The 13,725-nt window shown below is 35.4% G+C and overlaps 1 protein-coding gene across 1 annotated transcript; it reads left to right on the top strand.

Annotated features, from left to right (window-relative positions):
- The first annotated feature begins 283 nt into the window (after positions 1-283).
- Positions 284-12,061, top strand: rec8b (REC8 meiotic recombination protein b). The gene is made up of 18 exons (XM_052596421.1): positions 284-533; positions 927-995; positions 1,145-1,287; positions 2,853-2,928; positions 3,088-3,208; positions 3,431-3,485; positions 3,575-3,642; positions 3,949-4,030; positions 4,726-4,807; positions 5,823-5,979; positions 6,177-6,317; positions 7,497-7,569; positions 8,051-8,208; positions 10,517-10,565; positions 10,767-10,842; positions 11,042-11,158; positions 11,268-11,374; positions 11,455-12,061. Exons 1-18 carry the CDS (start codon positions 478-480, stop codon positions 11,529-11,531), a joined length of 1,707 nt encoding a protein of 568 aa, XP_052452381.1. The 5' UTR covers positions 284-477; the 3' UTR covers positions 11,532-12,061.
- The last annotated feature ends 1,664 nt before the right edge of the window (positions 12,062-13,725 follow it).

Here is a 13,725-nt window from a genome sequence, read left to right as displayed (position 1 = left end):
TGATCTGAGCGTTATTTTTATTTTATTTTTTTTGTCATTTATGTCATATCAGAGACAATTTATAATAAAAGGACTTTGGTCATGTGCAGAAAAATATTTAATAAATATTACAATTATCTAGACCATCGAATGTGTGTCAAAACATAAGCTGCCTACCAAGACAGCACTTTAGAGCACTCAAAACCTGTTTTTATACAGTCTATGCTCAAAACGCGCCAAAATGCTGTCTATTATGTAGGCAGCTCTCTAAGCTTTGAGACGCAGCTCACGTCATCTGTCAATCATTCCTCACAGAAATAACTGACTGAAAAACATTAACTTACGCCATTGATTTAGCGCGTATCTGAGGAAATACACATTATCTCTTCGTGTTTTTGGCAAAAGTAACGTTAAAGTGCGACCAAAGGTTATCAGATTAGATTTTAAATTAGATATCGATTGGGTTGAGATTTGTGTAAAACCGAACTCTGAGGTAAAATGTTTTATTATCCAAACGTGCTTCAGCGTCACACTGGCTGCTTCTCTACTATTTGGTAAGTTACTGTAATTTAGTGTTAAAAAAAATTATAATTAAAAATAATTAAACTATAATTAAAACTAACGTGAAATACTGGCCGGTTTATAAATAAATTAGTAACGGTATCATTGTTTCTATGCTACTAACGTTAACCACGCTGAGGTAAAGTTTTTTGACACCTAACGTTAACATTAGCTAACTTTTTAAGTTAAGTTAGTCAAATGTAAGTCTATAAAATTTGCAAAGTTAAAATAAACTACATAGAAGGTGTAAGTTACAGTTATACTGAACCTATAATTAGACACACTATTATTTGATTCAACAGGACACTTAAGACGAGAGGATTATGTCAAAACATTGAGTGAAGTTTTGTTTGTTGAACTTTGTTTGTTTGTTTGTTTGTTTTCAGGTTGGCAGCTACTAAAGGCATCAGGATTTCCAGAAGAGATTATCTCAAGGTCAACGTCGGGCGAACATGGTCAGAGAAATGTTTCTCATTCAAAATAACGTTATCACCATCTCAAAGTAGATGATAATGAGTGGTATTGTTTCTTTCATTGGTATTTTGTTCTTTTTGTCATAATTGTAAAATGTTAACCAGTATGTTATGTTTGTGTGTATATTTAGTGAGGACATTGTGGATTACGTGATGGTTCAGGTTCCTCCGGTCCATCCCAGTCTTCCCCGGCCCCGTTTCTCTCTGTACCTGTCCTCTCAGCTTCAGTATGGTGTAGTCATCGTCTACCATCGCCAGTGTGCTTTTCTACTGGGTGAGATAGTCATCATGACTGTAGAAGCATTGACCAGTGTAGATAGTACTACAACATGCCACTTATTTCAGTCCAACCAAAACTGATCAAATCAACATGTAAAAAAAAAAAAACTAAGTACACTTTATAGCATAATATTTAAAAAGAGTACTTATTATGAAAATACTATACTTTTGAAAACAATATACTTAATTGAAAACTGAATGTAATGTTTTTGGACAATTAAATGCTGTTATTTGCAATTAAATGAAAATATATTATTGTTTAAATTTATATTATACCATTAGCTAAACTTTTTTTAACCCACTCAAATAGGTCTTAAAAAAATTAAAATGTCATTAAAAAATTAAATGAATCATTTGTTCACCTTAGCATTGTTCCAAACCTGTATTTCAGACTTTCTTCTGTGGAACACAAAGGCAGATATTTTTTAAGAATGTTGGTAACCAAAAATTATTTTTCACATTCTATATATTATATTTTTTGATTGGAACTCAAACTGTTTGGTTACTAACATTCTTTAAACTTCTTTAAAACATGACAACGTATTAAAATATATTGATTTAAATGGTATTTTATTGTAAAACTTTTAATTTGACGTTATTACAAACTGCTTGTTTTTAAAATGTACTTAAGCATGTTAAGAAACAATAGTTATGAAAGTGTACTCTAAGTACATTTAAGTGGCCTTTTATTATATTAATATTGTATACTATGCAAGAATAGAATATATTTTTAAGATTTACACTGTACACTGCTAGTGCACATTGAATATGATTAAGCACACTTCTATTTCAGTGGGGATGTGCAATGCAAGACCAACAAAACAATGTAAAACATGCACATTGCCATGCATTGTGTGTGTTCAGAGATAAGCATGGAACCGATAAGCACCCGTTAATCAAAGAACAATTCAAGTAAGCTAAGATTGAAAGTATTAATCAAAATGACATGATCTCCGAAAATCGCAGACAGAAATAAAGACGCATGTAAAGAGGAGCAAACAGATGCATTTTGCTTTAATAAGGTAGCATTTCAAAATAGACAAGCCGAACAAACCGCTTAGAGGTGTTTAATTTATGAAGGGCAAAATTGAACAGAATTCATTTGAATATCAAATGACCTTAAAATGATGTTTGGACAAACAATATTTTCACTGTGAAGACCAATTCCGACTCCAGTCCACCCAAATCATTTATCAAAACTTAACTGCAAAAACATGCAGGAAATCATCAGGGTTATGATATCAAAATTAGAACATTAACATAAGATTTACATATCAATGCATATTTAATATTTATAAAATGTGTATTTTTTTATTCAATTATTTTATCTTTTATTTTATTTAAGGATTATAGAAAGGTTGTAAAAGTTGATATTTAATTTAATTACTACATTAACAAGAAATAAAAATGTTAGCGCAATAATCCTTGGTTTACATTATAATCAAATGAAATCAATATTCGAACAAGTGAATACAGTCTTAATATTCCATTACATTGTCTGCAAATGTGCTTTAATATACGGAAATAAGCTAAAAAATGTTCTGTTTCATTTCCCCGCAGAGGAGGTCCAGCAGACCATCGAGCGTTTGCTTCGCTCAAAGAGACACTTGAACATTGACATGCCAGACACCGATAGGTCAGAATCAGGGTCGTCACTGTCATGTTGTGTCACTAATGTAATTCATTCTGACACAGACGTTCATATTGTTCCCACACACCCGTGACAGCTGTTTATAGGAGTCCTGTTGCTATGATTCCTCCTGAGAAGCTGTTCTGGGATCTTGCTTTCTTCTAGGTTGGTGCTGAATGTCCCAGACACTCTGTTCCAGCTGGAGGAGGCAGAGTGGGCACTGGAGCCATTTTTTGGAGTGATGGGGGTCGACTGTGAGCCACCTAGTCCTTGCTTGTCATCTCAGGTGATGATCTGCATGATATACATACAGTCTGCATGAATTATTCATTGGAGTCATATCTAGAGACCAGAATATCTCGGATCCACTAAGCATCTGTATAGCAACTGATAAAAACCTCCGACTTTAGAGTTCATATTAGCGAATTTAACTAATAAATCACATTAATCTCATCCCGAACCTTTTTGAACCATTAAGCCATGAATTTATTGTTTATCGTCAAAGCAGTTTACAGAGGGCTCATCTCCTCTGGTGGCCAGAAAGGAAATTACATCACCTAAAGGTGAGATTTTGAAATACTGCAGCTGATGTTGATCAAAGAGTTGCTTTTTATGGTTTTAACCCAATCTCTGCCTGTCTTTCCCTTTCAAGGCCTCGTTGCTTCTTCTGAATCAATCACTCTCAAAGACGCAGAGCTGGTGCCTGTGCTAGCAGCCGAGGTGATTTTCACTCTACATGCCTCTCACTCCTCCATACTGGCAATAGAAAACGGATAGAGATCTATATTTGAGTCTGTGTCCGCAGCCTTTGCTAACACCAAACACATGACGCTACTTCTGTACCATTTGCCCCCACAAAATTCATACAGCTCTATGTGAAGTTTTGGATGAAAAACAGATCATCTACCCACATGAAGCTTAGTCACGGATAACACCAGATGATATTGTTCGTTCCTTTTAATCTGTTTATTGTACCACACAATTCATATGTTGTTTCCCAATCTCGTGTTCCTGATTATATTCCAGTTTGGTGGTGCAGAGTTACCTGAAGCCACGGCTCAGGAGATCGACATGCTCATGGAACAGCAAGATCAGTTCCATCTTGGTGGTGAGATTGATAGAAACTGATAGATAGACACCTAAATGAATATTGATCTCAGTTAATAGAGCTAATGTGTCATTATTAGCCATTCACAGACCCACACAGAATTCTTGCCCACAGAAGTCTGCAGAATGCTTCGACAGAACACATCCCCCGCACCTTGTGTGTTCGTTTATTAAATATTTTGGCTAATTTGATGAATGCATTAAGTGTAGTACTCTCAGCTCCATTTAATACATTAATCATTTCCATCCCAATAGGAAAAATATATATATTTTCGGATATTTACACATAAAATATTACCAATATGCATTGCTACATATATTTACAATATTTTACAATATTACAATACATGATAAATACAGAAAAACAGTAATATTATGAAATATTACTATTTAAAATAACAGTTTTAATATATTTAAAATGTAATTTATTCCTAAATATTCAGCATTTTTATTATTATCAATGTTGTGCTTCTTTATTATTTATAGTTTTTTTTTTCAGGATTCTGTAATTAAGAATTTGCAGATCAAATAAATAATTCTTTATAAAAAAAATAGTTATCTCCTAAAATCCATCACAGAAAATGCCAAAAATATACTGCCTGCACTCATTTGTAACCTGATCACTTAGATCACTTAGACTGTAACTGCCTGCTACAAATAGCGTTATCTACAAGTCTTTTCTGAACGCTCTTTCAGATGAGGAAGATAAGGAGAGAGAGAGGGCGACAGAAGTGGAGAAATCAGGAGATCTGGATCCTGCTATGGTCTCTATAGAACAGTGAGTAACACTGAGGGAAATAGAGATAAGAAGGTTAAAGGTTTAGTTCACCCAAAAGTGAAAATTAGCTTGTGTTTTACTCACCCTCGAGGCATCCTAGGTGTATATGACTTTCTTCTTTCAGACAAATCTAGTCTGAGTTATATTAAAAATTGTCCTGGCTGTTCCAAGCTCTGTCATTGCAGTCAGCAGTTGTTGCAGTATGGAACTAGGCTGTCTGCACTGTAATTTTGCAAGATCTGCTTGTTCAGACAGTGTAGTCAATAACTGGTATATCTATTTAATGGTAATGGCATAAGCTTCAGCACAATGTTAATGGTTTTTACAAGAACTGAGAGTGTCATTGTGGAAATTATGCATTTCTTCATGCCTATCATGACATCTTGCTGCAGTGCCGAACTCATGGAGTGCAACATTGAAAAAGCATTGATGTAGTTTAATAAATTATGCATTCATTCACTGCATAGTAGATGCCACAGTTCACTGTATAAGGAAATAGAGAACAAACATGGGAGAATTTGAACATTACTGAGCATTTTCTACAATATCACATACACGTTGAAACTTAACTGACTAAAACTACTTTAAATCTAGTCCAAATCCTTTTTAGGTTGAAGTATATCATTTCATTTCATTCATTCATAAATAAATGAATAAGATTTTGAAATCAGATTTTAAACCACATGTCTATGTGGTTTTGTTTGCGCTTCATGGAAAATACTTATGGATTTATGGACTTGTGGAATACTTAATACTTTTATGGATTTTCATGCTTTTTTATTTGTTTTGTTTTGGAAATTGAGCAGTCAGGCAGACTCTTGGTTTGGTTGAGACCCAAGAAAACATCAATTTAGATGCCAGCTGTTGGGCCAAATGTCTTTGAATTAAATATATCTAAAATAAAGAATCTGCTTGACTGCACAGTTTAATGGAGCCTGTAATGTTGGCCTGAACTGGCTGCTTGTGTTGACCGGGTTCTCGTGGTTTTTAACCATCACTGAATGCATGTGTTCAGACTGAAGAACAGCGAGTGCATCGTGGATGAGGGGAATGGGCGTCCCACGGAGGTCACCTTAGATAGGGTGGCTATGGAGATGACCCCTCCTCCCATTACCATGCCACCAACCACAGAAGCCAGTGAGAGAGATGTGGCGATGGAGCGCTCCAGTGAGGTTTGTGTGTGTAGCCTTGTCCACATTTTCTTGCACATTATGCTCTAGTGTTGTATAATCCATATGTGTTTTGAAGCGTGAATGCCTTTGTAGCAAAGGCATTGGATTGGATTGGCCTGAATCCACAACAGTGTGCTCAGTGTCTTAATAACCTCTCGCCCTTTCATTCTTTCTCTTGTTTTGTCCCTTATTCTCAGACACTCCTAGTGGAGCAGGCTGTGCCTCCAAAGAGACGGGGTCGCAAACGGCAACTGACCTTCGCTGACCAAAACACACAGATTTCCCAGGATGCAATGAGGCAACAAATCAACAACCCTCTGATTGAAACTCAATCTCTGGTGGGAGCTCTGTGATAGATAACTAATCTAATTAGTAGTGCTGGAAATCTTTAGACACCTCATGATTTGATTCGATGTAGTTTCAGGGAGTCACGGTATAATTACAAAAACGATTCTTGATGCATCTTAATTTTTCAGCAATAGCATAGGGCCACAAATCTTTAATGGGTTAAGAGCGTCTATATTATAAAAGCTTACTAAAATATGCATACAAAAAAAAACAACCATTCTAATAGATGTTAAATTATATTAAATTAATTATCTGAAAACACTGTAGAGGAGATACATATGCTGTTTGTTTGATTGTAGTGACCTTTTGGAGAAATATGTCTCATCAGTTGCCAGAAAATAAATAGGCATAAATACTGGAACAAGTATTTATGTTTTTCTAACTCTAACTCTTAATTCAGTAATTTCCAAAATAAGAAGCAATTTCAATAAATAAAATAATGTAATACATACTTTTAATAATGTTTGTAATACATATTGTACAAAGTTTTTAGTCGACAAGATTGTTTTGATGTTGCTTGAAAGAAGTCTTGTGTGCTCATCAAGGCTGCTTTTGTTTATGAAGAATACAATAAAACCGTAATTAATAATATAATATGACAATTTTAAATAACCGTTTTCTATTTTTATATATTTAAAAATGTTATGTATTCTTCTGATAGCAAAGCTGAATTTTCAGCAGCATTTAATCCAGTCTCCAGTGTCACATGATCCTTCAGAAATCATTCTTATATGCTGGTTTGCTTCTTATGAAACAATTATTATTGTTAATGATTAAAACAGTTGTGCTGCTTAATATTTTGTTGTGGAAACTGTGATGCATTCTATTCATTCATAGATGAATAAAAAGTTCAAAAGAATAGCAATTACTTTTAAATGGTATAAAAGTATTTAATCAGTGTCCCTGCTGAATAAAAGTATTAATAAAATCTTAAATTTTATATTCCCCGAACTTTTAAACTGTATTATGTATTGCAGTATGATAATGTATGTACTAATATTTTAAATGTTTTTTAAATATTTTATTTTAGAAATGGCAAAGCATCTGCTTTGTTGTTCAATCTTTTATTTTTTAACTCTATAACATAATTTGCTTGTGTGATAAATATGTGATTCTCTTTATCTAATTCTGCCCATCTGTCTCCAACTTTCTTTCTTATTTTTCTCTAGTCTGAGACTCTCCTAAGTATTCCTGCCTCTCGCAAGTCATCAGCAGCAGTTCTGCTCAGCGCACCGTGTAACTGTATGTTGTGTCACACTGTGGCCCAGCACCACTCATAAATACTTGCTCGTATATATATATATATATATATATATATATATATATATATATATATATATATATATATATATATATATAATTAAAAAAAATTATATCATTGGACATAAAGTAATAAACATAATGTATAATTTATATATATATATATATATATATATATATATATATATATATATTTTTTTTTTTTTATATCATTGGACATAAAGTAATAAACATAATGTATAATTTTTTTATTTGATCACGTAAACAACACAAATATTTATCAACAAACTGAAACTACTGCATCAGCTCCTTTAACTTGCACTGAACAGTTTAGCAAATCACAATAATGAAACCACTGGACCATCAAAAGGCTCAGCAGTTTTATTAGAAATCAGGAAGCATTCTTACCCTAGCACACTCCACTCTTATAACCACTGACATGCCTCCCCTCCTTGCATTGCAGTGCTCATCCACCCTGACCTCCAGGCACTATGGAAATGCTGCAGTGTTTTTTCTGCGCTCCCCCGTTCCTCCAGGAAACGGCAGGTGCAAGAGGAGAGTGAGCTGTGGGAGATGGAGAAAGAAAGAGGAACGGAGAGGAGCCGGGAGTCTAGCAGAGAGGTGAAGAAGTCTTAAGTTGCTCATCTGCCCATGTCAGCCTCTGAACCATTGACATTTTTACTAACATATACACTATTGGTTCACCCAAAAATGGAATCGCATTATCACATACTCATGTGATAACTGATTATATACTTATCCACATGACACAAGGTTTTTAAAAATGATATCAGAATAATCATTTATGGGAGAACTACCCTTTTAAAGCCCTTGTGAAAAAGAAGTGCACTTCATTGTATTGGACATGCACTGGTGGTGTACTTGAAACCTTAAAATAATAATAAAAAAAAAAAACTGCACAGATATTATCATTCTAATGAAATACTCCATTTAAGAGTACTTTACAAGTGTACTTTTATGACTAGCACACTTAAAAGGAATAGCTCACCCGATGAAAATTACCCAATGATTTACACACCCTCAACACCTTTTTTCTTCCAGTTACATATTAAAATGCCCTAGCTCTTCTTAGCTTTATAATGGCAGTGAATGGGTGTTGAGAGTTTGAAGTACAATCAAGTGCATCCATTAAGGATGTAACGATTAACCGCGAGCCAGTTGAAAATCGATCCAAATGTGATGATTCAAATTGGTTGAGATGCTAAACAAATCGTGATTCATTTAGGGGTAGGAGTTTATATGAATGTATGTCTGAGGGGAATTTATTGTCTTAAGAAAAAATGTGATAGTATTTTTTATTTCCATCATGCCTCTGTATAATGCAGATTAAAGTTTAGAAGTGCTTTGCTTTGTTTACAGAGGTAACCAAGAAAAAGCTTTAAACGCCACCTGCTGGCAAAGACTGAATCTGCTGGCAAACATGTGTTCACAATAGAACACCATTCCAGCAGTCGATGTAAGAAATACGTAGGCATACTGTAAGCTCCAGTAAGAAGTGAAGAATGCGGAAGTGCAATGGAAAGAACAAAAACACTGTTCACAAATCAGAAATACAAAACAAGGATTTGTAAAAAAAAAAATATATATATAAAAAATGTTGGAGTATTTTTTCATTTGCTGTTAACAAAATTTGGTTCTCAAGAAACTAGCATATTCTCACAGGAGTTTACACTCCACCTACATTCTACATTATCCACTCTACAATATTAATATTTTTCTTACACAGCCTCTTTGCTTTTCTTAAAGGGTACCTATTATGCAAAATCCACTTTTACATGGTGTTTAGACGTAAATGTGTGTTGGCAGTGTGTGAACACAACCACCCAACAATGATAAATATCCATCCACTCCTTATATTTGAATAATAACTCCCAGAGCCATTTGGAGCACTTTTTATGATGCACTCATAGGACTTCAAAATCACACCCACTGATCAGACTGGTTGCCCACTGAAGCTAAGCAGGGTTAAGCCTGGTCAGTACCTGGATGGGAGACATCCTGGGAAAACTAGGTTGCTGCTGGAAGAGTAAAAGTGTTAGTGAGGCCAGCATGGGGTGCTCACCCTGTGGTCTGTGTGGGTCCTAGCGCCCCAGTATAGTGACAGGGATAATATACTGTCAGAAAAGTCTTTTGGATGAGACATTAAACCGAGGTCCTAACTCTCTGTGGTCATTTAAAATCCCATGACACTTCTCATGGGGAAGTCGTGGCCTAGTGGTTAGAGAGTTTGACTAAAAAGGTTGTGGGTTCGAGTCTCTTATGCAAAGGCACTGCTCCTCTCAGTGCAGCATAAATGGCTGCCCTCTCCCTCTGTGTGTGTGTGTGTGTGTGCACACTTTGGATGGGTTAAATTCAGAGCATGAATTCTGAGTATGGGTCACCATACTTGGCTGTATGTCACATCACTAAAGAATAGGGGTGTTTCGCCAGTGTCCTTGCCAAATTGCCCCCAGGCCACAGTCAATCATGGGAGTCATTTTCATTTTGGGGTGAACTATCCCTTTAAGTACACTATTAAAAGTAAGTGAGTTTTTAAAAGCTTTCACTTTATAGTACATTTTCAATTATTGTTATAACCATCTGTTTTCGTGCTTTACATAAGCTTTTATTAAAATCTAAAAAACAAGCCTTTGTCGAAACCATTAATTGGACATAAGAATTTTGAACTTGGGCTTTATCCAACATTCAGATTTCTGCTTAGGAAATGTGTGCAAATGAAAGAATATTTAAATAAAAAGTGCCTCATTTGTGTATTTAAGTGTCTGGAAACATTCCATTCACGTAAGCATTTAAAATATTTTATTGGTAGCAAGTGCTCCTAATAAAAGTATGCTAAAGTGTATTTTTTTTTTTCTCTCTAGAGATTCCTTAACCCACTTCCCTTTCTGTGTGTTTTGTGGATGTTTAGGTGGTCAGGGAATCTGGTGCAGCTGCTCTGGCTCTGTCTGAGCTCTCAGGTGAAAATTAATCCTCTTTTTCATAATAAAAACAATGAGATTTCATTGTGAAATCACACGTTTTTTTGTTTGTTTTTATGGATATAAAACACAATGTCAAAGCACTTCCTGCCTTATTTTAGCCTCAAAATGTAAATCAAACTAAAGCCTGTAGTCTCAGTCTGTGTGTGTGTGTGTGTGTGTCTGTGTGTGTGTGTCCAGCTGGTTCAGACGTGCCGTTGGATGTGTCTAAAGGAGACAAGTCTCAGAGTGACCTCATCACTCCCACCAGCAGATGGTGAGACATATTAAAAGAAAAACGCAAAATGCATTCTTAAAAAAGAAGCTATTACTAAACACTGAATGCAGAACATGCGTCATACCCAGGACTGCAGTTTTAAGTCATACGATCTTACTGGCACATGCATTCATTGTGATAAGAACACTGCAGGTTCAAGTCAGCATGAAATCCTGTGAAATAAACATTGTGTAAATAGGTCTCCTATAGAAGAGGCTCCTGTTTCTATGGAGGTGATATTAGAGGAGCGTGTAGAACTGCCACGGGGAGAGACAGAGCCTGAGATGGATGTCATCACCACTGCCGAACTTCTCCGGTTCGTTGAGAAACTAGTATCTGAACATGTCTTTGTGTGCATAACTGTCTGGTGTGATCCAAACGTCCATCAGATCTTTTTTCACTCATTCGTTCTGTCATACATACAGACTGATCAACAGCTTCATCAAACGCTTTGGAAAGGTTTGCTTTCACTCACTGCTGCCCCCAGAGGCCGAGCGCAGCACTACAGCTCATCTGTTCTACAAAATACTGGGTAATCTAGTTTGCACTGAAGTAAATGTCTGTTTTTAATGTTTCACAGTATATATGTGATGTGATCTGTTTGTTCTACAGAGATGCTCTGCAGTCTGAAGTTAAGTGCGTGTCAGACTGAAGCATTTGGAGTCATCACCCTTACCATGAACCATTGAACACACACCTAAGTGCAAACACACGTGCTCTCAAACATGTTGAACTGTTAGATTGTTTGAAACTTTTTCTGAGTGTACACGCACTGTTATGATGAGATATATTAAGCCAGTTCAGATATCAGTTTAAATACGCAGTTTGTAGTTTTGTATTCATAACAAATATAGAAATGGTTATAATATTTGTGATTATGAATTATCAGTTACTGTGATTATTATGTTAACAGTTACATGGTTTTAAATGTAGAGTGAATTGAAGTTTATATTACAATAACAATTTTTTATGTTTTAACTTTTTATGATGGTTAATGTGTTCGTTTTTAACTTTTTATAGTATGTTTTTTACTTTTTATATTTAAGTTAATTAGCTGTTCTCAAGTTATGAAAAAAATAATTTTACAGAATATGAAATGTATATATTTTAGTTTATGAAGTTTTTAGCTGTGCTCAAGTTGTGGAATTCATATGCTGAATGAGTTTGTCTCAATGCCAATTGCAATATAATACACATACATTAAAACTGAATACAATTACTGTTTGTATATATTTTCTATGGGGTAAAAAATGAGAATTTTTTACTGTTTTTACTTTTAACTGTCAAATTGGTTTACATAGACTGATTTATATTACTTCATACAAATTACTGTTCTTAAAGACCTACAGACCTGCCTAGTATTTACACTTTGTGTACATAATAGTGTGCATTTAAATAACTTTACCACATCTAAGGTAAAGATAAAGCCTTAAAGTCACAATGTAACAAAAGTAGAGAGATTTTGTGCTTGATTCTGTCTGTCAGTTGTTGATTGGACGGAGACAATGTATGTGAACTTGCAGTCGATTATAAAAAATGTTCAGGGTTTAAGCTGAATGAATGTTTGGAGACCAGACAGAAATCTGTTGTTTCACCAAAAGATCAAGTTATGATGTTTTAATGAGTTCAATTACCCCTATCAGTTTTAGTCCATAGGGGACACTGCATAACCACTGCAGCATTGAACTTTATTGACAGTGATCTCACACAGGTCATGATCTCATGCCTGACTTACCTCACGCTGTTAAACTAGAGCCGTGAAGCAGTTCTCACAAATGTAACACCAGCCGGCAACAACGACAGAGGACCCGAGCAGCACACTGGACACAACAAAACCCATGCCAACCTTTCTGCTCCGCCGATTACAAAATGTGAGGAGTGACGTATGCAAATCAGACAAATATGATTAAGCAATAGCTAGCATATAGATGAGGAGTCACAGTAAAACTATGAACGGTCAACAACAGCTTCACACCGTCCTCAGACAACCACCATCCCACCCCATAGCACAGATACTGGGAATTTCTGATGATCTGTGAGAAATCATTTCATATTTGGCTTTCTCATGATCAAGGGAATCCCAATAAGTTTTGTCATAAATGGATTTATATAGATGTTAAGAATTTAATATCACAGTTATGCACATAATTAGAATATACGTTAAAGGGTGTAATCAATTATTGGCAAGAGCACAACATTTAAATTTAGATTAATATTTACTGTGGAATTTAGTGAGCACAGCACACTGGAATGTTGCTTGTATTACTGGAAAAAGAGGACAGAGGTTCAGAGGCCACACTGAGACTCGTGCCACAGGAGCATGAACATGCAGAGTTATGAGGTGACATGTTTTCTGAAGGCATTAAAATGTGGCACTTTACTGTAAGCACACAGTAAATCGCTCATTTCAAGTAATCACCTGTCAGACGGGTGGGGGGGGAGTACCCCAAACATGCTCAGAATGTAGGTGGGTTGGGATCACTTGAGTTAAATCTCTCCCAGACACAGGAAACTACCAAGCATATAGGATGATTCAAAACGTTTCATAACTCTAACACTTACCCATTTGGTGTGAAAAGATTTGTAAAAATATTGGTATATTTAAATATCTGTGGCATTTAAAGGGTTAGTTCACCCAAAAATGAAAATTAGTCTGTGTTTTACTCATCCTCGAGGCATCTTATGTGTATATTACTTTATTCTTTCAGACGAATCCAGTCAGAGGTATATTAAAAATTATCTTTGATCTTTCTAGGTCTGTCGTTGCAGTCATTGGGTGTCGCATTGCTTCAGTCCAAAAGACGTGAAATAAAAAGTGCCCCTCCATTAAAAGGGGGGGGGGGGGTAAACAAAGGCCTCTTGTAGCGTGTGTGTTTTTAAGAA

Source organism: Carassius gibelio, chromosome B24 (assembly GCF_023724105.1).
Source record: "Carassius gibelio isolate Cgi1373 ecotype wild population from Czech Republic chromosome B24, carGib1.2-hapl.c, whole genome shotgun sequence".
In the NCBI taxonomy this organism is placed as follows: Eukaryota; Metazoa; Chordata; class Actinopteri; order Cypriniformes; family Cyprinidae; genus Carassius; species Carassius gibelio.
Note: the sequence above shows the minus strand (reverse complement) of the source record. Positions and strands in the feature narration are given on the sequence as shown.